At 32.2% G+C, this 25679-nt stretch overlaps 1 protein-coding gene and 4 long non-coding RNA genes across 6 annotated transcripts in view; 2 read left to right on the top strand and 3 right to left on the bottom strand.

The window, feature by feature from the left end:
- Window positions 1–344: 344 nt before the first annotated feature.
- On the bottom strand, window positions 345–3776 carry LOC104823410. 2 transcript variants are annotated; one of them, XR_773340.2, is made up of 5 exons: window positions 3679–3776; window positions 3271–3364; window positions 2772–2830; window positions 1746–2590; window positions 345–1416 (listed from the first exon to the last, which is right to left on the bottom strand). It is a non-coding gene; the product is annotated as an uncharacterized LOC104823410 (long non-coding RNA). The 2 variants fall into 2 exon arrangements; XR_773339.2 differs by having other exon boundaries at window positions 345–2590.
- Window positions 3777–7596: 3820 nt separating this feature from the next.
- Window positions 7597–8001, bottom strand: LOC104823409. Its single transcript, XR_773338.2, has 2 exons — window positions 7913–8001; window positions 7597–7839 (listed from the first exon to the last, which is right to left on the bottom strand). It is a non-coding gene; the product is annotated as an uncharacterized LOC104823409 (long non-coding RNA).
- Window positions 8002–10764: 2763 nt separating this feature from the next.
- Window positions 10765–11195, bottom strand: LOC104823407. Its single transcript, XR_773337.1, has 2 exons — window positions 11099–11195; window positions 10765–11020 (listed from the first exon to the last, which is right to left on the bottom strand). It is a non-coding gene; the product is annotated as an uncharacterized LOC104823407 (long non-coding RNA).
- Window positions 11196–23455: 12260 nt separating this feature from the next.
- Window positions 23456–24110, top strand: LOC104823406. Its single transcript, XR_773336.1, has 2 exons — window positions 23456–23588; window positions 23834–24110. It is a non-coding gene; the product is annotated as an uncharacterized LOC104823406 (long non-coding RNA).
- A 7-nt stretch (window positions 24111–24117) lies between these two features.
- The window catches only part of LOC104824523 (protein RETICULATA, chloroplastic), a 2295-nt gene continuing 733 nt past the window's right edge, over window positions 24118–25679 (top strand). Inside the window, exons 1-6 of the mRNA XM_010556625.1 lie at window positions 24118–24130; window positions 24207–24547; window positions 24650–24748; window positions 24944–25164; window positions 25324–25393; window positions 25489–25599. Of these exons, the coding sequence (XP_010554927.1) occupies window positions 24118–24130; window positions 24207–24547; window positions 24650–24748; window positions 24944–25164; window positions 25324–25393; window positions 25489–25599 (855 nt within the window). The remainder of the gene's footprint in view (window positions 24131–24206; window positions 24548–24649; window positions 24749–24943; window positions 25165–25323; window positions 25394–25488; window positions 25600–25679) is intronic.

The raw sequence follows: 25679 nt of genomic DNA, 5'->3' as shown, positions 1-25679 counted from the left end.
CTTCCGATATGGTTTCACTCATTTCTGTTAGGGTTTCTCTTTCATTGATGGTTCTTGCAGTTTACCCAGTAGAAAAATCCTCGATTCGAATTGTTCCTGAATCTTTCTGGGGATTTTGAAATTTTCTGTTCCATCACCGGTCTGTCGCTATTTGTTGAACATCTGAAACCAGAACTCCTTCGATTCTTCCTCGTATTGTTTTAGTTTCTTCCGATAAGATTCTTGTTCAGTTCTTACAGCTTATCCAGTAGGAAAATGCTCGCGACATCACCACGTGCGTCGGGTTGAGGTGTTTCGCTCCCGCGCCGACACCATAGAAGTTCGCTGAGACACAGCGCCGACTCCATGGTACCTTCTCTTTTTCTCCTTCGTTGAATTCTTGAGACAATGCACTCTCTCTTTCTCACTTTGCGTGGTTAGGGTTTTTGTTGTGTAGTTACTTGCTTTGATTCTATTGGCACATCATCTTAACTATCACATTTTGTGTTTATGGAGTCGTTTATCTTTGTTTGGTAGATTTTGGCTCTGTTGGTTTGAGATAATCTCCAAGGAACTGTTTTAGTTATATTACTTAATTAGGTTCTTAAGAAGTATAATTTAGACGCAAATAGATTATGTTGTTCATCCATCTCTGAGTATGAAAAAACATCTGTCGGAAATTTCTGAATTTGATCGCTTACTTGCATGAGATATAATTAAAAAAAAAATTATTGACCATTGTTTTGAGTAAGGAAATGTTTTTCTGTTTTTCCAATGAAAACCTTTATACTATGAAGCAAAATAAATGAGTATTTTTTTACACTGTTTGTCGATTTGATTTACCACTTTCTTAACTCATTGGATAAGCATCTCCCATAGTTCATCGATGCCGACCCGATTGACTTTTCCTACCTATTTTTCAACAAAATTTCCAATTTTGAATTTTTTTTTAAAAAAATAGAGGATTACAGTACTCTTCGGAGACCTCAACAAGAAAATCCACCATTCAAGATCGTCCTAACGTAGTAAATATCAGTCCATTTGAAACAAAACTAACCATATAGATATCAAAATCCAATTATATTTTCAAGGAAAATCTAGAAAATGTTGACAAGTCTATTTAAAGGAGAATTTATGGGTTTAGGGTATATAGATCCTTGATCAACATGAGAAGGATATTCGCTTAATATCCTGAGATTCCCGTAAATGTAAGAGTGTAACATTCACAACTCAAGACGTGCCTGATGTAAACGTAGGTTTTCAACGTCATTGGGATAAAATTTAACATATGAATTCAAGCATATTTTCAAAATTAAACAGTAGATAGATCCATACCTCTTGAAATCTCATGAAACTCATCGGCTGCGACCCGATTGTCTTCTTCTATCCATTCCCCGGTACAGTTCTCTTTGGAAGCTTCAACATGAAATTCGGACTCTAAAGATCGTCCTTATTAGAGAAGGGCAATACAAATAAAACTCAACCAAGCACATAAATTTCGAATTAAGATGCCTAATCAAGGAAAATCTAGCAAATGTTGATTGCAAGACTACTTAGGGGAATGATTAATGGGTTTATTGACCAACATGAGAAGGGTATTCGCTTGATATCCTGAAATTCCTAAAGCTATATGAAAACATCAACTCAGAGGGATAAGCAGACTTAGTTTGACAAGGTCATTGTTGGGACGAAATGTAACTTAGGGAACATCAGAATTCAAGCAGACTTTCAAAACTAAACCTACTTAAACAGTAGGTGAACGATACCTTTTCAGATCTCCCGAAATAGATTGGCAGCGACCCAATTGTCTTCTCCAGCCAACTGAGCCAAGTATCCAGTGCAATGCTCGTGCTCTTCTTCAGAAACCTAGCAATGAAAACCTGCCTCTAAAGATCCCGAGGATCTCAAGTTCGTCCTGGTGTAGAAAAGGTCCAAATCAAGCTCAACTAAATACATAGATTTCAAATCTAATTACCTTTTTCCAGGAAAACCTAGCAAATGTACAAACAGTGAATAGGCAGCATATATATGATTGTTTCCCCAAGCATGGTCAAACCTTCTCATTGCCCTTACCACCTGATGAATATTCAGGGGAATGATTCATAGTTAAGTTTGTTCGAAAGTAAGCAGAAGATATCGTGAAGGAGGTGGAGGAAAGCATTTCATTAATCAAGTAACAATGGATTAACAAAAATAAAATCTAATATCAGAGATATGATACCGACAGAGTTGGATATAAGACAAGAACCAATTATCATTAGAAGTCCCGTTTGTATTTTCCATGGATATGATATCAGCTTCTGTACGCTTCAATTCTAGCCTTATTTCATCCTCAAACTTCGAGCTCAGTATAATAAAAAACCAAAACAAATATGATAGTTAAGATGATATGCCAATAAAATCAAAGCAAGTATATATACAGCAAAAACCCTAACCACACAATCTAAGAAAGTGAGAGAGTACTGTCTCAAGAATTTAACGAAGGAGAAAAAGAGAAGGTACCACGGAGTCGTTGATGTGTTTCAGCAAACTTCTGTGGGGTCGGTGTGGGAGCGAAACTCCTCAACCCAACGTACTTCGTGATGTCGCTAGCATTTTCCTACTGGATAAACTGCATGAACTGAATAAGAGCCATATCGGAAGAATCTAAACAACTACAAAAGGAGACCCATTTAATATCAGAGATATGATACCAACAGAGTTGAATATAAGAGAAGACCCATTTATTATTCTGAGTCCCGTTTGTATTTTCCAAATATATGATACCAGCTTCAGTGCGCTTCGATTCTGACCTTAACTCATTGGATAAACATCTCCCATAGCTCATCGACGCCGACGCAATTGACTTTTCCTGCATATTTTCCAACAAAATTTTCAATTTTTATTTTTTTTTAAAAAAATAGAGGATTCCCCATTTTCCAATACATTACTCTTCGGAGACCTCAACAAGAAAATCCACCATTCAAAATCGTCCTAACGTAGTAAATGTCAGTCCACTTGAAACAAAACTAACCATATAGATATCAAAATCCAATTACATTTTCAAGGGAAATCTAGAAAATGTTGACAAGTCTGTTTAAAGGAGCATTCATGGGTTTAGGGTATACAGATCCTTGATCAACATGAGAAGGATATTCGCTTAATATCCTGAGATTCCCGTAAATGTAAGAGTTTAACATTCACAACTCAAGACGTGCCTGATGTAAATGTAGGTTTTCAACGTCATTGGGATAAAATTTAACATATGAATTCAAACATATTTTCAAAATTAAACAGTAGGTAGACCCATACCTCTTGAAATCTCATGAAACTCATCGACTGTCATGATTGTCTTCTCCTACCCATTCCCCGGTACAGTTCTCTTTGGAAGCCTTAACATGAAATTCTGACGCTAAAGATCGTCCTTATTAGAGAAGGGCAATACAAATAAAACTCAACCAAGCACATAAATTTCAAATTAAGATGCCTAATCAAGGAAAATCTAGCAAATGATGGGTTTATTGACCAACATGAGAAGGGTATTCGCTTGATATCCTGAAATTCCTAAAGCTATATGAAAACATCAACTCAGATGAATAAGCAGACTTAGCTTGACATAGCTTGACAAGGCCATTGTTGGGACAAAATGTAACTTAGCGAACATCAGAATTCAAGCAGACTTTCAAAACTAAACCTACTTAAACAGTAGTTGAACGATACCTTTTCAGATCTCCCGAAATAGATTGGCAGCGACCCGATTGTCTTCCTGGAAAAGGTAATTAGATTTGAATTCTATGTATTTAGTTGAGCTTGATTTGGACCTTTTCTACACCAGGACGAACTTGAGATCCTCGGGATCTTTAGAGGCAGGTTTTCATTGCTAGGTTTCTGAAGAAGAGCACGAGCATTGCACTGGATATTTGGCTCAGTTGGCTGGAGAAGACAATCGGGTCGCTGCCAATCTATTTCAGGAGATCTGAAAAGGTATCGTTCACCTACTGTTTAAGTAGGTTTAGTTTTGAAAGGCTGCTTGAATTATGACGTTCGCTAAGTTACATTTTGTCCCAACAATGACCTTGTCAAGCTAAGTCTGCTTATCCCTTTGAGTTGATGTTTTCATATAGCTTTAGGAATTTCAGGATATCAAGCGAATACCCTTCTCATGTTGGTGAATAAACCCATGAATCATTCCCCTAAGTAGTCTTGTAGTCAACATTTGCTAGATTTTCCTTGATTATGCATCTTAATTCGAAATTTATGTGCTTGGTTGAGTTTTATTTGTATTGCCCTTCTCTAATAAGGACGATTTTGGTGTCAGAATTTCATGTTGAGACTTCCAAAGAGAAATGTACTGGGGAATGGGTACGAGAAGACAATCGAGTCGCAGTCGATGAGTTTCATGAGATTTCAAGAGGTATGGGTCTACCTACTGTTTAATTTTGAAAATATGCTTGAATTCATATGTTAAATTTTATCCCAATGACGTTGAAAACCTACGTTTACATCAGACACGTCTTGAGTTTTGAATGTTAAACTCTTACATTTACGGGGATCTCAGGATATTACACTACAAAAAAACCTGTATATAGTGACAGAATTTGCGACATAAATTTCCGTCGCACAGAAAATTGCGACGAAATATGACGATTTTACGACAGAACGTGGAAAAAAATTATCCGTCGCAAACAGTCGCAAAATCCGTCGCAATTTGCTACGGTTTGCAACGGATAATTTTGTCACAACAAAGAAATAGATGATTTGCGACGGAAAATAAAAATTGCGATGGATTGCGACAGAATATTCCGTCGCAATGTATTTGGTTTCGGTTTTCGACGAAATTTTTTGAATTTTGGGCGCGTAAATAAATTTCATTTTGTGACGGATTGCGACGGAAAATTCCGTCGCAAAACGCAATATAAAACCACGAGTCGTCTTCTTCGTCAGATTCAAAGATTTTCGGAAAAAAATAAAAATCGCCAAATTTTTTCTAAATCTCTCCAAAGATCGCCAAATTTCTCCCATAAGGTAATATATATGTATTTATGTATATATATGTGTGTGTTTGATGTGTTTGTATATGTTTATGTATGTGTATGTGTGTGTAAGTGAATGTGTATATATATGTGTGAATGTGTATGTGTGTATTTATATATGTGTGTAAGTGAATGTGTATGTGTGTGTTTATATGTATGTGTATGTGTATATATATGTGAATATGAATATGTATGTGTATGTATATGTGATTGTATGTGTATATGAATATGTGTATATGTGTGTGTTTATATGTATGTGTATGTGTTTGTGAAATGTGTATGTATGAATATTTATGTATGTGTATATATATGTATATGTGTATATGTGTGAATGTGTATGTGTGTTTGTGTATATGAAAATATATGTATATATATTTGTATGTATGTAATGTATGTGTATGTGTGTTTGTGTATATGAAAATATGTGTATATATATGTATGTATATGTATGTATATTTGTATGTATGTAATGTATGTGTATGAATGTATGTATATGTGAAAATGTATATATGTATGTGTATATATAGTATATAATTTTTTTATATTTTTTTAAAATTTTTTAAAACATTTGCGACGGAATGCGACGGATTTTACGGAATGCGACGGAAAAAAATCCGTCGCAAATTGCGACGGAATTATCCGTCACTTTCCGTCGCAAAACGCATATTTTTTCCGTCGCAAAAATACGACGGATTAACGACCGTTATACGTTTGCGACAGCGCTATACCGACGGAAATAAATCCGTCGCATTCCGTCGCAAATTCTTAATTGCGACGGATTTCCTTTATATTTGCGACGGATTTTTCCGTCGCTATATAACTATTTTTTTGTAGTGTTAAGCGAATATCCTTCTCATGTTGATTAAGGATCTGTATACCCTAAACCCATGAATTCTCCTTTAAATAGACTTGTCAACATTTTCTAGATTTTCCTTGGAAATGTAATTAGATTTTGATATCTATATGGTTAGTTTTGTTTCAAATGGACTGACATTTACTACGTTGGGACGATCTTGAATGGTGGATTTTCTTGTTGAGGTCTCCGAAGAGTAATGTATTGGAAAATGGGCAATCCTCTATTTTTTTTTTAAAAAAAGTCAAAATTGGAAATTTTGTTGGAAAATAGGCAGGAAAAAGTCAATTGGGTCGGCGTCGATGAGCTATGGGAGATGCTTATCCAATGAGTTAAGGTCAGAATCGAAGCGCACTGAAGCTGGTATCATATCTTTGGAAAATACAAACGGGACTCAGAATAATAAATGGGTCTTCTCTTATATTCAACTTTGTTGGTATCATATCTCTGATAATAAATGGGTCTTCTTTTATAGTTGTTTTAGATTCTTCTGTTATGGTTCTTGTTCAGTTCATGCAGTTTATCCAGTAGAAAAATGCTAGCGACATCACGAAGTACGTTGTGTTGAGGAGTTTCGCTCCCACACCGACCCCACAGAAGTTTGCTGAAACACATCGCTGACTCCATGGTACCTTCTCTTTTTCTCCTTCGTTAAGTTTTTGATTAAGTTCTTGAGACAGTTCTCTCTCACTTTCTCAGATTGTGTGGTTAGGGTTTTTGCTGTATATGTACTTGCTTTGATTTTATTGGCACATCATCTTAACTATCATATTTTGCTCTTACGGAGTCGTTTATCTTTGTTTGGTAGTTTTTGGCTTTGTCTGTTTGAGATAATCTCCGAGGAAGATTGTTAGTTATGCTACTCAGTTAGGTTCTTAAGAAGTATATTTTAGCTAAAATTGATTTTGTTGTTCATCCTCTGTTTTTTTATCTTCGATATCATGATAAGACATGCATGGCTCTCAAATGATCTTTTTAGACCCAAGAGTAGAATTCCCTTTTGTTTTGTGCACGTGATGTTTTCTTGGGAAGACGTATGCGATGAGATGCTAAAGACTGTTGTAGAATTTCCTTTTGCCCTCTCCTGTGTATGTGTTGCCTGTGAATTGTTTCAGACATCTGTGTGTGGATTCTAAGTTCTGTCTGTTTCTGTTTCGCTGTTAACGATCATGCACGTTTCTTTTGTTTAATCTTCTGCCTTTTGTTTGTTTCGGTTTGAGTGCAGTGTATGAATTTTTTTGATGCTATGGTAATATCTTCATACCTTTTAAATCCAAAAAGAAAAAGATAAAAATAAAAGGACGAGTAAAGACAATAAATATCTCTAATTTGGCAAATTTTTAGAGGACTATGTTTTTCTTTTTTTTTTTACATAATTTTTAATACACGTATTGATGATTCCTTTAACTAGGTTATTATGAAAAGTAAATCTAATTGTAATAGAGAAATTTGTGAAATGGTATCTTTTAATAAATGAGAGTATTATATTAAATAAGTAAACTAAATATAATAATAAATATTTCTAAATATATAATTTTAGATTTGATAAGATCTGCATTATACAACATATCTCATAATATTTTTCAACATATATCTCGTAATATTTTATAACATCTGATATATCTCTAACACATAATAGTTTTTTTTTTTTTTGACAATCTTCTTAACAACAAAGAGATCCAACTGAGGAACAAAACCCTATAGATTAGAGCGGAGTATTACATATTCCATAACGATAACTGCAGGTGGGTATGAAAAAAACACTTATTAATTTATTCATCTTTTAATGGTTCTTGTTTTAGACGTCGGTGCAACGACAGAATCCAGCAATACAAAAACCAAAGTTGAACCCACATTTACGCACACACTCATCATCAGTTTTGCATTTATATACCGTCTCCAGCCCAACGTCCCCACTGCCGGGGAGACAAGCTCCATTGGCACAGTTACGACTGGTTTCTTCCTTCATCTCCCTCGCTTCGGACACCGAAATGTCTGCACGAGACACAAAACATGGCGTTATATATTATTGAAACACCTACAAATGAATTTTAGATGATACACTTACAAAAGGCGGCGATGAAAAGGGAGAGCATGAATGCAAATTTCAAAGTGCTTTTCGCCATTTTGTGTTGGAGAAGAGAGGTTTGAGTTTTAGGGAGGTTATTAGAAATTTTGTTCTCTTCGATTGTATTTATAGAGTGGTCGGTGATAACTAAATTCACATATATTTTTTTCTAACTATTTCAATATATATAAATCTTTCCAAATCGACCAAAGAAAGATATTCTTAATATATAAAGAAATCTGTAAAAAAATAATCAAAATTCTATAAAAATAAATCATACGGAAAAAGTTGAGCCAACAAAGGTAAAAAATCAGTCTGATCGAGAAATATATAGTGCAACAACCACAAAATGGAAAATAAAAAGAGAGAAAAATGGAATGTTTGCAAATCAAACGGATCTGATTCTGCATTAGGCGGATCTGATTATGCCATAATTCTAGTTGTTTTCACTAAAAAAAGATATCATTTCACTAAAAAAAAAAGATGTGACTGATGTTTCTGTATAAATCTAGAGGAGATTCTATCCTAACTCATAGTCATAGTCTTTGCTGAATTGGTAATATGTAAAAAAAATCAAATCCAAAAATCAAACGAAAAAATTAAAAAATGTGTAAAAGATAAAAATATCTCTAATTTGGTAAATTTTTTGAGGAACATGTTTCCTTTTCTCTTTCTCTTTCTGATTAAGTAGTATTTTTTGATATAGAATATTTTTTTGGACCATGGGTTGGGCAACACAATACCCACGTCCGTTATGAAATGTCGAAACTGCCCTCACACAGCAATACTAGATCTTCCAGCGTATTTTGTACTCATTCGCACGCATATCGAGATAGTGGGTCACCCATCTTGAAATTGCTCCAGAGTCAGCACGTTTAACTTTAGAGTTCTTTTGGGATAGTCAACCGAAAAGATAGATGCACCTTGTTGCTATGAGTAACCCGACTAATTCTTTTATGTTATCTTAGACCGTATAGTCTCATACCCATAAAGCCGTCGGATCTCTCTCATTCGGGTGCGTTCGATTCATTATTATATCCCTTTGGTTTTAATGGTACTCGGAGAGCCACTCCTTGATCGCACCATCGTACCGACGAATACTTCCAACCCTCATCGTAGCTCTGGATATCACACAACTCAACCTATTACTAATTATAATTGAGGTTACTTTTATTTTATGGGTTTAATGGGTTTTAACCCAATAAAACTATGGGTTTAATAAATTAAATTACCCAACTAATCCCTTAAAGAATTACCATTTAGATTTTATTTTTGAAATTCCTAAATCTACAAACCGTACCTCTCGAAAATTTCTGCAATCATCGTCTCTTTTTGGTTTCTTTTCTTCTTCTTCCAACGACAAGGCGATTCAATTGCTTCGTTGGGTCATTAGTTAGATTCTCGTCGAATTACATCTCTAGATTTTATTTTTGGAAAGATAAGTCCCTAAGCTTTGACATTATTTTGCTCTATCGTTGTTGGGAAATGGAGAAAGAGAAGAAGCATGAGGTAGTCTTGAGGGTAACGTCATTTTCTGGCATAAAACATATCTTACGCAATTGTGAATGACTTATAACAAATATATATTGTCGAAACAAACACGAACCTCTTGAGATAGACAACTAAAAAAAATTCTTCCAGGATTCTTTTCTCTTTTTGATGTCTATCGTGAAATTAGTCTTCCGCGGTCTCATTGACCAAGAAGAACGTTCATCAGAGTTATAAATCATCTCTACAAGTTAACGAAAAAAATATCCTGATTAATTGATATATTACTTAAAATTGGATCAAGAAACACTAATTTGTGTGAATGGCAACAAAACCCCAAATTGTATAAGAGAAAGTAAAGAAATCTGTAAAAATTAGAGAGAGAGTAATTCGGAAATGTTTTTCTATTATTGATAATGAGAAAAATACATCATAATATATAGCAAAATACAATAGAATATTGTAGACATAATATCTAGGGTAAATCATAATCATATCAATAATAATATTCTAATAATAATATCTTCCTATATGCCCCCTCAAGATGAATCATCTATGATGAATTCAATCTTGTTACATAAAAACTGAAAACTGAAATTGTGATCGTATTAAACGAATCATCTTCCATGTGGTGGTGTAGTTCAGACTTGAGTCGGTGTTGCTTGATAACGTTTGAAGAGCTTGAGAGTTGTATTCTCAGAGGCTAATATGGCACGAAAGTGCGACGCGTATGCGTGAATTGGGTTGCACGACAATGAAGTCGGCACTGCAAAAAATTGCAGTGTATATAGCGGTTAGGCCGGAGAGAAAAAAAATGGGTGCAAAAGTGCGACGCATAATGCGTGATAGTGTAGCAGCGGAGTAAGATAGAAGAAAAAAAATGATGCAAATAAGTGGATCGACGATCGGAGTTTTCCAATCGAAAGAGCTAAAAGCCAGATTTAAAGATCTCACAACGGCTAGGGTTGATGTCGATAAACGAACATCGTCGTTAAAAAAAAATAGCACATCGGCTAGGGTTGACGGTGATGAACACCGCCGTCGGGGAAAAAAGTAATATCTTCCTATAGAGAGAGACATAAAATTTGTAAAAGAGAGAGAAAGGAAGAGATGAAACACCCAAATGTTTACCTGTTAGAAGAGGAAGCTTGATTATCACACACGAATGGAGACAAGCGATGAATGCAAACCAAAGAGAATGAAGACCCAATCTAGTTATATTAATGTTTATAATAGATTTTTTTTTTGCAACCCTCTTTAACAAAAAAAATGGGGAATGGGAGATAGGGTTGGACGGTAACTGCAGTCTGCTGGTGGATATGAAAACAAAATTACTCTTTTTAACGGATATATATATATATATATATAAAAGTCACATATTTTATTTATTCTCCACTTATTAACAAAACCAAAACACGGTGACGAAAGTTTAGGCGTTGAAGCAACGACAACTTCCATGAACGCAACGACCCCACCTGAACCCACACAAATGCACACAATCGGTATTACGTTTGCAATGATATTCCATTTCCATCGCATTGTCCTCACCGCCGTGGCCGCAACCGGGGTGTTCCGGTATGCAATGGTGGTTCCCACCGCCGCCTTCAGACACTGAAATATCTGCACGAGACATAAAACATGGCATTATTACTATAAAATGAACTTGCTTTTGAATCAATTTGTAGATGATACACTTACAAAAGGCGGCCATTAAAAGGGAGACCACGAATACAAATTTCAAATTACTTTTCGCCATTTTTGTGTAGGAAAAGAGAGGTTTGTTGATGACAACTGCTACAAGTTTCAGTATATCAAGTTGTGGAGTTTCGCTTCAATTGTATTTATAGAGTGGTTGGTAGGTGATAATTAAATTGGCATATGTTTTTCTAACTATTTCATTATAGATAAATTAAAAAAAAAATACTCTTAATATAGAAAGAAATCTATGAAAATTAATTAAAATTCTATAAGAAGCTATGTGGAAAAAGTCGAGCCAAAAAAGGTAAAAAAATCAACTTTGATTAATTTGGCGGGATATGACTGGTAAATGAGTATAAGCATATTAAGAAAATGACGTATCATTTAAAATAATATTTTATTGTTGTTAAGAAATAAGATAAGGGACATTTTTTTAGTGTTATGAAAAAACAAGGCCTTACTTTGGGCTAATCTAGGCCCAAATACTCATCAATTCCTTGATAATAATGATTAATTAAAAAACAATAACGAGAACATTACAGAAAATAAAGTCTAAGAACACTATCAAATTATTCAAATTACCCGGTAAAGATGGAATAACGCTTTTAAAAAAATATTTCGTCACGTCTTGAAGTCATATTCGATTACAATAAAAAAAAGTTCATATATTTTTTTTGGATCACTAAAAAATTTCAGTGTTTTTTTATAATCGTAGAAAAGTTCATTTGTTTTTTTAGATCATTTAAAAAGTTCAGTGTTTTTGTAAAAAAATTAATCTTTATTTGATAAAAAATAAAGTTCAGTATTTTTTTTGGTCAAAATTGTAAAGTTTAGTGGTTTTTTTGTTGGGATTTTGCCAAGAATATTTTATTGTTGAGGAAAAATAATGATAAGAGACATTTTTCAGTGTTAATGAGAAAGCAAGGCCTTGCTTTGGGCTAATCTAGGCCCAAATACATATCAATTTCTTGAGATAATAGTGATTAATTTTTTTTAAAATTTTTTTTTTTTGGAAAAATCGCCAAAATAATCATTAAACTTTTAAAAAACTTCATACAGATACAAACTTTAAATTTTTGTAAAATATATAGACTTTGAAAATATACCAAGAATCTTAATCTGATCCGGACAAAGGCTTTACATGTTGGGATAATTTGATAGTGTTCTTAGATTTTATTTTCTGTCAAACAAATCTATAAATATTCTCGTTCAAGTGAATTTTTCTGTTTCTACGATACAAACTAGATTTGAAGTAAGACAAATTAGAGATAAAAATCACATGAAACCAAAACAAAATAAATCGAAATGATATAAATATTATTGAAAATCTATATTCGTAGATATCGAGTTTTGATGATTATGGGTGTTAGCAGATAAATATAAAATTATTTGCAAGTATCATATGTTGTATGTAATATGTATCGATATATGTACGAAGAAAATGGAAATTGCGACACTGAAGAATAAGGAAATACAAATATTAATGAAATGGAAAGGGGACATACAAATATTAATTAAATTATATAACGATTCTTAAAACATATAAAAGTGAAAGAAAAATATAGAAACTTAAGCTAAATGGTCCAATAAATTACCATCACATCAACATTATTGAGATAATTTTATTATAAAAAATATTAAGTATGGTAGGGAAAAAAAAATGAGATGCAGCTTCCCTTCATTTGAATGTTCTCAGATTTATCCATGGCAATTATACCCTCTCTAATTTATTTTTCATATTTAAATACGTGTATATATTCTTGGATTATCTACCAAATGGTCATGTTTATTATTATGGCATTGTTAATAGTTTTTATTTTGGGTTTTTGGTTTTTGTTTTTGGTTTTTGTTTTTTAGTTTTTGATTTTTGGCTTTTATAGTTTTAACAGTTTTTAGAAAACTTGATTGATAGAAATAATATTTTAGATTTAGATTTTAGATTTTATATTTAAAAGGGTAAAACCCCTAAAAAACCTCCAACTTGCAAAAATATATACAAATAAACCTTCAACTTGAAAAACTGTCATTCAATCTCCGAACTTGTAACTTATCATTGAATAAAACCTCGAATTTGCAAATTATTGTTCTAATAAACATTTGACCGGTTTGACCACAATTTCAAACGATCGGAAATCCACGTATTGACGGATTGCTGATGTCATTTTTTAAATTAAAATTGATAACGTGTATAAGGTGACATCAGCAATCCGTTAATATATGGATTTTCGATCGCCTGAAATTGTGGTCAAACCGGTCAAAGGTTTATTAGAGCAATAATTTGCAAGTTCGAGGTTTTATTCAGTGACAAGTTACAAGTTCGGGGATTGAATGACAGTTTTTCAAGTTGAAGGTTTATTTGTATATATTTTTGCAAGTTGGAGGTTTTTTAGGGGTTTTACCCTATTTAAAGTTACTAAAAAATATTTTTAGTATTAAAATAAAAATCATATTTATTAATACTAGTAATAACGATATAAGATGCCTACCATATATATTTTGAATAATAAAATTTGAATTATATATCTTAAATTATAAAACTTTTTTTTTTAAAAAAGAGTTATGGTAAAAATTATAAAAATATACTCTTTATATATACATAAGTATAATGTGAAATTATTTTTAAAACAATGAGTTTTTTATCTTTAAAATAATTAATATAATTATTTTTTTAATAAAAATAAAGAAGTCTAATTAAAAATCTTTAAAAATCTATAAAAGAGTGATTTTTGGTTTTTACGTTAGTTTCTTAAAAAATTGGTTTTCCAAATTTTTAGAAAAAATGAAATTAAAAAATCATAACCGGAGATTTTTTTAGATTTTTAACTTCGAAAACCTGGAAAAACCACTCCCACTTTTCAAATAATAAATATTTTGATTTAATTATTATTTTTAAATATGAATACATATCTCAAATTAATATTTTCTTAAGTACCAAAATCTATATATATTAAAAGTTGTGTTTGAAGGTTTCTCATGAAGCCACGTCAATATCCACATCATCAATTACATTTGGCATTTATTTATTGATTATTACTATCATCATTAGTTATTTGATTAGAGTATTAAATATTATAAATGAAAATAGGTTTTTTTGGAAACATTAGTGATCACATATCACAAAAACCTGTCATCGTATTATTATAGTTTTTAAAAAAACAGTTTTATTATATAAAAATTCAATTTGATTTTAGTAATTTCTATTGAAAAATATTTTTTAAATATTATAGCTATATACAATTATCAATTTAATTTGAATATAAAAATAATAAAAATTGTGAAGCCACGTCGTCCATTTGACAGATTTCTCAATTTTCATTGCATTATAATATTTTAAGACAATTAATTAGAATGGTATTGATTAAATATGGGAATAGATTAAGAAAATTAATTAGGAAGGTAACGTAATTTGATTACATATGTGAATAGGTGGATTGATTAAATATGGGAATAGGGTAAGATAATTAATTAGGAAGCATATATAGATTGATTAAATATGGGAATATGGTAAGATAATTAATTAGGAAGCGTAACGTAATTTGATTATATATCTGAATAGGTGAATTTGTGGTAACGTGTCCTGTGAGGTAGTGGCCTAATATTATGCGCATCTCTTTGTATTCCAAAACCATTTTCAAAATCAAATGTCAATATCAAAGAGATCCTTCCATTTATTAATCGAAAATTTAAACCGAAAATATTGTCTCTTCATATTATTTTGGTTAAATGTTTGAGAATATTTAATAACGTAAAAAACAAAAACAAAAACAAAAACGCTTGCCAACTCAACGTCATATGAAGCCACTAACATCACATTTATTATATACTCTTTTTCTAATTAATTCAAACATCTTATTTAAATGGGATTAATCCATGCGATTTCAGAAGGTAATTATTTTGATACCCGCTTGCGTGTGTTAAACGCAATCATATCCTCTCATCTATTGATTTTCTTTTTGGTTTTCCTCATCTATTGATTTTCTTGCCCTGTTGTCAAATTCATCGAGTACGATTCATCCTTCAGCGAGGACGAGAAAAAACAAACGGAAGCATTAAAGGCGGCATGCAATCTCAGCAATGCAGCTTGCAGGCGGAAGCTGACAGATTACAAGAAAGCCGAGAAAACTATGCATTTTTTTTTTCCATTTCCCCACTTTTTTTTAACAGCAAAACAATGAAATAATGTATATGTTGTTGTGTATAATAAACGTTACCGGCATCACAGTCATCAACACAGAGAATGTCGAAATTCATGAGAATTCCAACGACCGTATGGATTTTTAAAATTTTCAGTTTCAGATTCAAAGCCACTCTAAATTTCTCCTTTCAATTATATATATATGTTCACAATATCACCAAATATAAACAATATTCACATTCAAGTGGAAGAAAATCGTTTAAAAAAGAAAAACGTTTGTATATTAAAAAGAAGGTTAAAAATAAAATCTCTATTCTCATGTGTTGGGCCTGCTCGGCCCAGCGGCCCGTTTGGCGGAAAAAGGAACATGGCCCATTTGGTCGAAACGCAGCGTTCTGGACTAAGGGTTAATGTAACCCTAATGCGGGTGTGTTATCGATGTGGGAGGCACGTGGCTCGAGGCATGTTCGAGCGAGAGGAAAACCAAAAGGCGAACGGAGAGGCGAAAGAGAAGGATCCCGATGACGGAGGTGCTTCCCGGCTACGGCGAAGCCCAGATCGGCGGCGACTCGCCAACGGCGAGGTAGGTAAGCGTCGGTAAGGTCTCGTGTACTCCTCGGTTGTTTTCTCGGATGTCTTTGGTTTCGGATGAGTCTCCGATTTGTGGAGCTCCGTCCGTTCTTGGTTTTTATTTTTGGGCGGTATATTCATGGGTTATATATATGGTCATTTTTATGCATGTATTAGTCGACTATGCGGAAGACCATGGATCTCAATTTTAGGAAGTGTTTTTCTTCAGTTGTTTGTTCACGACATTGGTGAAGATAACGATGGAGAAGTCCACCGGGAGAGGGAGAAGTCCTCCTGCCACGACAGAAACACGATTCCTATTAGGGTTCAGTCAATCGCCGAACTCCACAGACTGCAGACCAAGAAACCGGTTCCGAACGCTCCATTGAACGGTACCCCCGCCGCCGGGAGTGGGCCATCCACCCCGGTCTCCGAGGAGGCCATGCTCCAATCCGTCAGGTAACATCATCATCATCATCATCATCATATACACACATATATATATGTATATGTATATCTATTGGTGGATCCATCTGCATGCATGCAGTTATTGAGATGTCATCGTGTTGGATTTTGGAACAGGATGTCATCGTGTTGGATTTTGGAATAGAGATGTCATCGTCTTCCACTTTAGCGAAACATGGCGGTAGATAAGGCACCAAAACGATTTTCTTTTTAAAATTTGATTCCGGATCTTTTATATGTTAAAGTTATTGACTTTGTTCGTTTGAATTTGTTGTAGCTTAGAAACACCGTTAATGGAAGATTTGTTTCCATCAATACGGAGTTATAATTATTTGATGTTATTGGTTTTTCGATAATCCTTTTGTTTTGGCACGAGTATTGTTGTGATTATCCAAAAAGAATGAATATTTTTGTAAGCATATATATATTTATTTATTTTTTACTTTTCATTTTATATATATGTGGGTTTGTATTTGTATAAGTGTATATACAAATATTATAAATCTATATATATTAATAAAGGAGTTTAAAGAGATTTGGTGAAGCCACCTCATCCTCCACCTCATTATCTATGTGGCATTTTATTTTTAATTTTTCTATGTCATTTAAAAAATCATTAAACTAATGAGTAAATGTATATAAATAATTAATTAACAGTTTTAAAAAACATGAAATAAATAATAAAAGTAGTGGAGGTAAATATACATTTATAATTTAAATGTAACGTATTATAGAGTGGGTTAAATTTAATAAAATATGTTAAGATTACGTTACAAAAAATAAATAATAAAAATAGTGGAGGTAAATATAATGAATTTTTTAAAGGTAACCATCTCGTTAATGAAAATCATTCGGGGACATGAGTGCATCGGAAACGAAGGCTCGGGTCTAAGTTGTGGGACAAGAACACAAAAGAAAAGAAAAAAAGAGTGACGCTTGTCAAATTCCAACGTCCTAGAAGCCTAAGATTGCATGAGAAAGAAAAAAAAAGAGAGAGAAAGGGAAAGAAAGAAAAAGAATAAGAATACAAAAACAAGAACAAAAAGGAAAGAGATAGGGCAAAGAAAAATAGTGAGAGTATGGGCCAAGTAACTTTTAGAGACCTCAATTGGGATGTGTTTAGGAGACATGCTCGGCAAGTAGGATATACTCCATTTTAGAAATTTAATAAAATATGTTAAGATTACGTTACAAAAAATAAATAATAAAAATAGTGGAGGTAAATATAATGAATTTTTTAAAGGTAACGTATTGTAGCATTTAAAAATTACAATATGAAACGGAAGATTTATGTGCGTGGTATTCATTACCCCACTATGAACCCGAGATCAATAATATATATATAAAATCGCGAGCAAGAAAAGATCACTGGCCACTTAACAACAATAAAAAATTTGCATCTCCATATGAGGACCCTAGCCACCCGAGTATCTGGGTTTCAAGATTTTTCAAGAGGAGGAGAGATGATTTCTGTAATTTCTATAATTACAACACAAAAGTGTGGCGCATTCAAGATCAAGCGAGATTTCAAGAGAGAATCGAACGAAGCCACAATGAAAACTGAAATCCAGAGAGCCATACAAGTGCAGCGAGAGAGAGAGTATCGGTTAGACTGCGACAGAATTGGACCGCCGAGAAAAAAGAATCACATCCAGCCGGAGAATTCGCCGGGCACGGCCGCACAACCAAGAGAGGGAAGGAGAACATGGTGTTAATTAAGAAATTTCCTTTATATATGTGTGTATTATCTATATAGATATATACGATATATATTTCATGTATGTAATATATATCGTATATATGTATATACATGTATAACAATAAGAACACTAAAAAATCATTATATATCGATTCTATATTCTATCTATGTAAATATACTAATATTTACTCTTTTCCGTAAATATATGATTTTATAATAATTTATATTTTTCCTAGATAAAAAATAATCCATATTAATACTAAATATACACAGAATAAATGAATACTCCACAGTTTGGCTACAGTTATCCATATCTTGGGTTTTGATCAAATTTTGTTATTTTATAAAAAAATTCTTGATCATTTTTTATCATTTTTGGATAAGAAAGAGATAAAAGCAGCGACAAAGGTGAGAAAGAGACCTTAGCCAAAGGAGCAAGGCATGGTGGTGTAGGTTGCGTTAGAGAACGATATTGTGGTTAATTGTGAATAAAAATATAAACAATATATAAAAATATATGGTAAATAAGAAAATTTTTAAGAGACTAAAAACATGAGTTCAAAACAATCGTAACATGACTTTCCATGCCAAAAAAATTTCATATTCAATTTTTTAAATAAGAATTATATTAAAGATTTGAAATCAAAAACTAAATGACTAAATTTATGAAATAGTACATATTTAGAAACAAAAAAATAATTCTGATATATCAAAGAAAACAATGTCAAAAATTGCAATGAATAATCAGCTGGTTAATACATCTTTAAAAAGTTCGAAATATTAAGAAACATTATGAATTCATGAATTGATTTTTCACTTATTGACGAGAATGTATACATAGTAATATTGTGTAATATATAAATAAAGAGGTTTAAAATAATTTGATAAGCTTATGTTATTCTCCATATTATATCTAAATAAAGAGATTTATATAATACACTATTCTCTCCGGTATATTTTTAAAAAAAATCTAATAGATTAGTTATGAATTATTAAATATAATCGATTATTCTTACAAGATGTCATATTCGATCAATTGATTTACTAATATTAATTAAAAAAAGAGAGAAGATTCTATTATATTAAAAATTAGATTTAAAAATTAGTATAATTATCTTCTTCAAAACAATATGAACCAAAACAAAAAAACTTACAGTATAATATATATATATAATCTACAAATATTCTTCTAAATTTTTATTAGAAAAACGATCAAATTTAAATATTTTACATTAAAATAAATAGTTTTGATTTATATTCTCATTTATTTTTTATATTTTTTTTAAAATATATTTTCTATTCCTATAATTTTTATCCCCCAAATATCATATATCATATATAATCCCTAAATCAATAAAAACAAAGATAATAAAATAAAATTAAGTCTTAAATCAAAACAATGATTTTGATACAAAATAAAATATTATGTTTTACATGTACATCAGTTTTTAAAATTAACTTCAAAATTAAAACAATGCGAAATTATTGCAAATAAATACGAGATAAAAAAAACTAAAAAATAAACAAATGCTAACAACTAATCTATAATAACAAATACATATAATTTTATGCTATGAACCATGTAGAAAAATAGAAAAATTTATAAATAAATGAAATATATTCTTTATTAGTGATTTCAAGATTTTACAAAATAAAAACATATACAAGTTAACAAAAGATAAATTTCATATTTATTTTACAGAAAAATTGTACTGTTAGAAAGATTGATATCATTGTTTATGATATAGTGTAAGAGAGATGCTAGAAATGTCAATACCACAAATTGCTAGCGTTAGTAAACAAAATATAAGATCTAAGAAATTTGCCAAAGTACAAAAGAAAAAATATATACTTAGATTTTAAAATCGATGTATTTTTTATGTTGCAATTATTATTAGAATTTTGGTCATAATAGAATGATCAAATTTATAATTGGTATCGTCAAATTAGACAATTGCTTTCCATCAATTATTTTAAAAGTAATTTTTCCATATTTTATTTAAGTTGACATCTATGTAATTTTAAAATTTACGATATTTTACTTAGTTTCTAACTAACGTATAATTTCAATTTTAAAAATAACAATTATATCACAAAAAACTTTTCATATGAGATGATCTTGCGGTTGAAATTCTTTCACAAATGAATATGGTGAATGTCAGAAAAAATACTTTAGTCGCTACTGATACAAATCCAAAGTTTATCGACAATAATTATTATATAAAATAATATTAGTATTATATTAAGTTTACTAATATTTTTATGAAACAAATGTTTTATCACTCAACACATCATCATCTATAAACATTTATATAGATAAATAAATTCAACATCGTCAAAATATTCTATGCCAAATACTTAAATCTTTTAGAATTTTGTTACATAGATAGGAAAAAAACACTAAAATCTTTTAGAATTTTGTTACATAGATAGGAAAAAAACACTAAAATCTTTTAGAATAAATTGATCGAGGGGGTATACGGATGAATCGGACGCACCAGAATGAGAGGGATCCGAGGGTTGTGTAGGTATGGGACGACACAATCTAAGATAACTTAAAGGAATTAATTGAGTTACTCATAGCAACAAGATGTATCAACCTTTTCGGTTACCCATCTCGAGAGAACCCCAAAGTTAAGCGTGCTGGTCTTGGAGTAGTCTTAGGATGGGTGACCTCCTGGAAAGTACTTTCAGGGATGTGTGCATGTGAAGACAAAACACGCTAAAAGGTCCTGTGTTGGTATGTGGGGATAGCTCTATCATTCCGTAGCGACCTTGGGTCGTTACATCAGTGGAGACAGAGATTCTTTATCTGCAAAAAAGAACATATGTGGATTTTGAGATTATTTATCTGACTTTGGTCCAAAACTTAGTTTTTTTTGCAAACTATTCTCAAGTGAATTAAAGAAAAGAGCTCAAGTCATGAACAAGAATTGAAAAAAATCACCAAAAAATGTATTAAACGAACAAGTGAAATATCTCATGAAAAATTATTATTTAATATCGTGTTGATGAAAAATATAACGTTTTAGTAATATTTAGTCCATATATATGTATGAATGTATGTATGTATTTTATAATCTATTTTTTATCTTTTATGAATAATTATATATAATAATAATAATTCCCTACATGCCAGTGATATGTTATCGAATCTGTTAAATAATTTACGGTGTTAGAACAAAAAATATGTTTATGGAAAAAAATTATAAAGTTTAAAAATATATGTATTTATATAGATTTGTTTTTGAAAGTTAATAATTTTTAAATTATTTTTCTATATAAATAATATATATGATATAAAATAATATTATTATTTTAAATCAATTAACAGTTTTATAATATTTATCTTATTATTTTCATGATTAAGTTGTTTTATTACCCGACATATCGTCATATATAAAAGAATTGTAAAACTCAATCTAATCAAAACGTTCCATGAATTGTTTTTCAATTATTTAATTTAAAAATATCAGATTAATTGTTATTCAAAATTAGTGAATGCGACTGATAATCTCAATATCTCTAAGATTAGAGTCGTTTAACAAAAGAAATGAACACTATGACAACGTATCCACCTGGATGTTGTACATGATCAAAATGATCAGACATAATCCATTATATTTATTTTGTAAAAAATAATCATGATATTATGCCGAACTGGAAATTCTCCATCCTTTTGGCTCTCGAAGTTGTTTCCGGTGGATGATTGTTGTTCTGATTTGTACATGATATTAATAAAAAATAAGTTTTATTTGAAATTTTTGTTACAATTCGTTTTCCAATTTTCAATCTTAGAAACAAATGGTTTTTATTTTGACTTCGATTTTAAAGCCTCCATTGCAGGGTCTGCCCCTGGAGGAGGAGGAGAAGGGGACTTGGTCGAGTCCGGTGATGGCGAGAGACTATAGGCGGATGATCAACTGGAGGTGAGGCACCATGTTGATGTGGTGGGCTTGAGAGAGGTGGTAAGGGAAGAGGTTTGGAGTCCGATGGAGCCAGAGGAGGAGACGACATAGTTGAAGTCGATGGACTCTGGAATCAGAGGAACAGAATCGGTGGGTGATGTTGATGGCGAAGAACTCAACGAATTACATGTTGATTCTAACATTTTTTACAAGTAAATTATTAATCTAAATTTTGTAAATTCATGGTTTTTATAGAAATTTTTATCTATCTCAGTGTTTTTTAATAAATAATAAAAGAGAAAATCCCAAAAAAAAAACACTAAACTTTCAAATTTTGACCAAAAAAATATTGAACTTTTTATTTTATCAAATAAACATGAATCTTTTTAAGTTTGACAAAATAAACACTTAACTCTTCAACGATTGTAAAAAAAACAAAATGACTGACGTGGCACAATGAGATGCAAACACGTCATATTATTTTACTTAGTTTTTTTGAAAATCGAAAAAAATTCATGTATTTCTTTGGATCACTAAAAAAGTTATGTATTTTTTTGATAATCGGAGAAAAGTTCATGTATTTTTTGGATCACTTAAAAAGTTCGGTGTTTTTTTAGATTCGTTTAAAAAGTTTAATGTTTATTTGATAAAAAATAAAGTTCAGTGTTTTTTATCAAAAATGAAAAATTGAATGTTTTTTTGGGATTTTCCCATAATAAAATGTATGGAGATAAATTTAAAAATAACGTTATGAGAAATACGTTGGTATAAAAGAAGCAAATCGAGTAATAATATCATTGTCATTGTCTCTCCTCTACTGGATGAGAAATACCTTTCGTCGAGCGTATTATAAACTCGGGTTTAGAGGGGTAAGAGAAGCTATATTTTGGCCGAGAGAAAATAATCAACCATGTCTATGCAAGTCAAATAATATAATTTCTATATATATATATATATATATAACATTTTCATTAAATTCAAATAAATTTATTTATAATTTTATTAAGGTGTATTATTTTTACAATATTTATATCAATATACTTTATAATAATAATCGATATAATAACCCGCCCATCGCGCGGGCTCCCCACTAGTCTTTAAGAAAAAATGTGTATATGGAGCAAGGACTGGCTTAAGAGTTATCAGACATTAAATTTTTGTTTTTAAATAAGATTATTTTTTTTCAATGACAACTCAACACAAAGAATTGGGAGATTATCCGTTTTTATTTGTTAATATATTCTCGATGATAAATATAATCATTTTCTTTCCTATACCCTGAATTCCAAATTCGGATTCACTGTTAAAATTCACGATAATAAACTCACAGATTTACAAAAAAAATAAGGCATTTAAAATTCGATAGAATTTCGGAAAATCTACATTTTATGCCCAAAAACAAAAAATCATCGATACTTTGCCTAACAATAATTTTGATATATCTAAATAATTATCGAGAACTGTTTTTTTGTCTCAACTCCTTTTTTTTTTTTTGCAAAATAAGAACTAATATATATACGTATATATATAGAGAGAGAAAGGAGAATAATAATATAATTAAGAGGAAAATAATAAAATATTAAACCCGAAAATAAGCAGGCCCTAATCACTCTGTCTGCAGTCTCCGTCTCTTCGCCGCCTACGCTCTCCTTGTGGCGTGTATCTCTCTCCCCACTCCGCCACCATTTTTATCTCCTTCCGACCAAGTACGAGGTTTGTGTTTTACCCCACTGATTCTAATCAGTTTAGTTTTCGTGAAGAAGCTCCGTGAATTCGCCAAATGTTCACAGAATCGTACTGTTGAATCCTTCGTTTCCCGCTCATTCTCTTGGTTATTTTAGTTTCCCAGACGAAAAGATATCGCTTTTCGATTGTTATTTTCGGTATTCCGTTGAAAGTAGCCGTCTTTCGTGACATTTTCAGGCTTATAATTACTGGGTTTTGTTGTTCGATTGCAGAGCCTCATTGGATGAAACATGGGTACACATTGGGATTCTTGGTTTTTCTAGTTTGCTTGAATCTCAGTTAGTTTATCATTCTGTTTAGTAGGGTTTGTAGAGGACCGATATTTGGTGTGTTTTATTCGTCGACATATCCTGGTTTGAGGCTATAGAGCAAGGGATGGCGGCTTCTGCGATCAATTTTCATTTCTCATTGAGAAACGAGGTCTCTTTGTTAAGGGTGAGGAATCAAGATCGTGTATATGGCGGGATTAGGTTTAAGAATCGAATCAAAGAAAGATATGGTCCGGTTCTGCACATTAGGAATGATTCTTCTGTAAGGCAAAGATCGAGGCTTGTGGTTATGAATATGTCTCATTCGCATGTTGAGGCACAACCCGGCAATACGACTACTGTGCAAACCAAAAAGAGAATGTTAGAGGCTTGGACACTGATCAATCGTTGAAGTTCGATAATGGAAATGGTGGGGATGGTTTTGATGGTAGTGACGGTAATGGGGGACTTAACAATGGTGGAGGTGGAGGAGGAGGAGATGGAAAGGGAGGAGATGGTGAGGATTACGAAGAAAAGGAGTTTGGACCCGTTATGAAATTCGAAGAGGTAATGAGAGAGACGGAAGCTCGAGGGGCCACTCTTCCTTCGGACATGCTAGAGGCTGCCAAGACCTTCGGGATTCGCAAAATTCTTCTCCTTAGGTACTTGGACTTGCAGGTAAAAACTTTGTTTGGTTTTCTCTTGATTCACAATTTCTGTGGAGTTTTTTTCTTCTTCTTATGTTCTATGAATTTATGGCTTCTTATTCTTTTGTTCTAGGGATCAGCTTGGCCACTTGGTATTGCAATAAGATCGTGGTCAATGCTCCGTAACAGAATGTTGGCTGACCCATCTTTTCTCTTCAAGATAGGAACAGAGGTAAAGTGGCTTTCTCTTAAAGAACGATTCTTCAACAAAGAACTTCACATTCAAAGTTTCGATAAAGCATAAGGGTGTCTTTACTTCCTCTCTTTCTCTCTCTCATGTCTCGGAACAGCACTTCCTTCTCATAATTTGAATTTCTGTAAGATAATCAATCGAGAATAACGAGCACTTGATGTATACCGATTTCAGATAGTCATCGATTCTTGCTGTGCAACTGTTGCGGAAGTTCAAAAGAGAGGGAAGGACTTTTGGGCGGAGTTTGAGTTGTATGTTGCGGATCTTTTGGTCGGAGTTGTGGTCAATGTTGCTCTTGTCGGTATGTTGGCACCTTATGTTCGTTTTGGCCAACCCTCCTCATCGAGTGGTTTCACGGGACGTATGCTACGTGCTTATAATGCTCTTCCTAGCAGGTTATTCTTCCACCTCATCAAGATAACGCAATCGCCACATTCAAAATGCATTTCCGATTTACAAGTCATCTTCATGAGAGATACTCGTTTTTTTTTCACAAACCTTTTTTAAGAGAGATTGCGATGTTGTAACGGTTTGATGTGCTGAAATCTATGCAGTGTGTTTGAAGCTGAAAGACCCGGGTGTAGATTTTCGGTGCAGCAGAGACTTGCTACGTATTTCTACAAGGTATTATTAGATGATTCACCTATTACATAACAGTTGTGATGGTTTGTCCTGAGGGTTTTTTTGCGAGCTTTGGCCAATGTTCTTTACACTTTCAGGGTATAATGTATGCTGCAGTTGGGTTCGGGTGTGGAATCATAGGTCAAGGCATTGCAAATATGATCATGACGGCGAAACGGTATACTTTCTCTCTTGAGAGGCATCTCTCTGTTTTCTTCCTGTGAAACCCCTATCTATCCAAAGAAGGGTTACTCAGTTTCAGCTGTGCCTTACGGTTTCGGTTTGTTTT

Source organism: Tarenaya hassleriana, unplaced genomic scaffold (assembly GCF_000463585.1).
Source record: "Tarenaya hassleriana unplaced genomic scaffold, ASM46358v1 Cleome4, whole genome shotgun sequence".
Classification (NCBI taxonomy): Eukaryota; Viridiplantae; Streptophyta; class Magnoliopsida; order Brassicales; family Cleomaceae; genus Tarenaya; species Tarenaya hassleriana.
The sequence above is the reverse complement of the archived record's forward strand: the minus strand, read 5'-3'. Positions and strand labels throughout refer to the sequence as shown.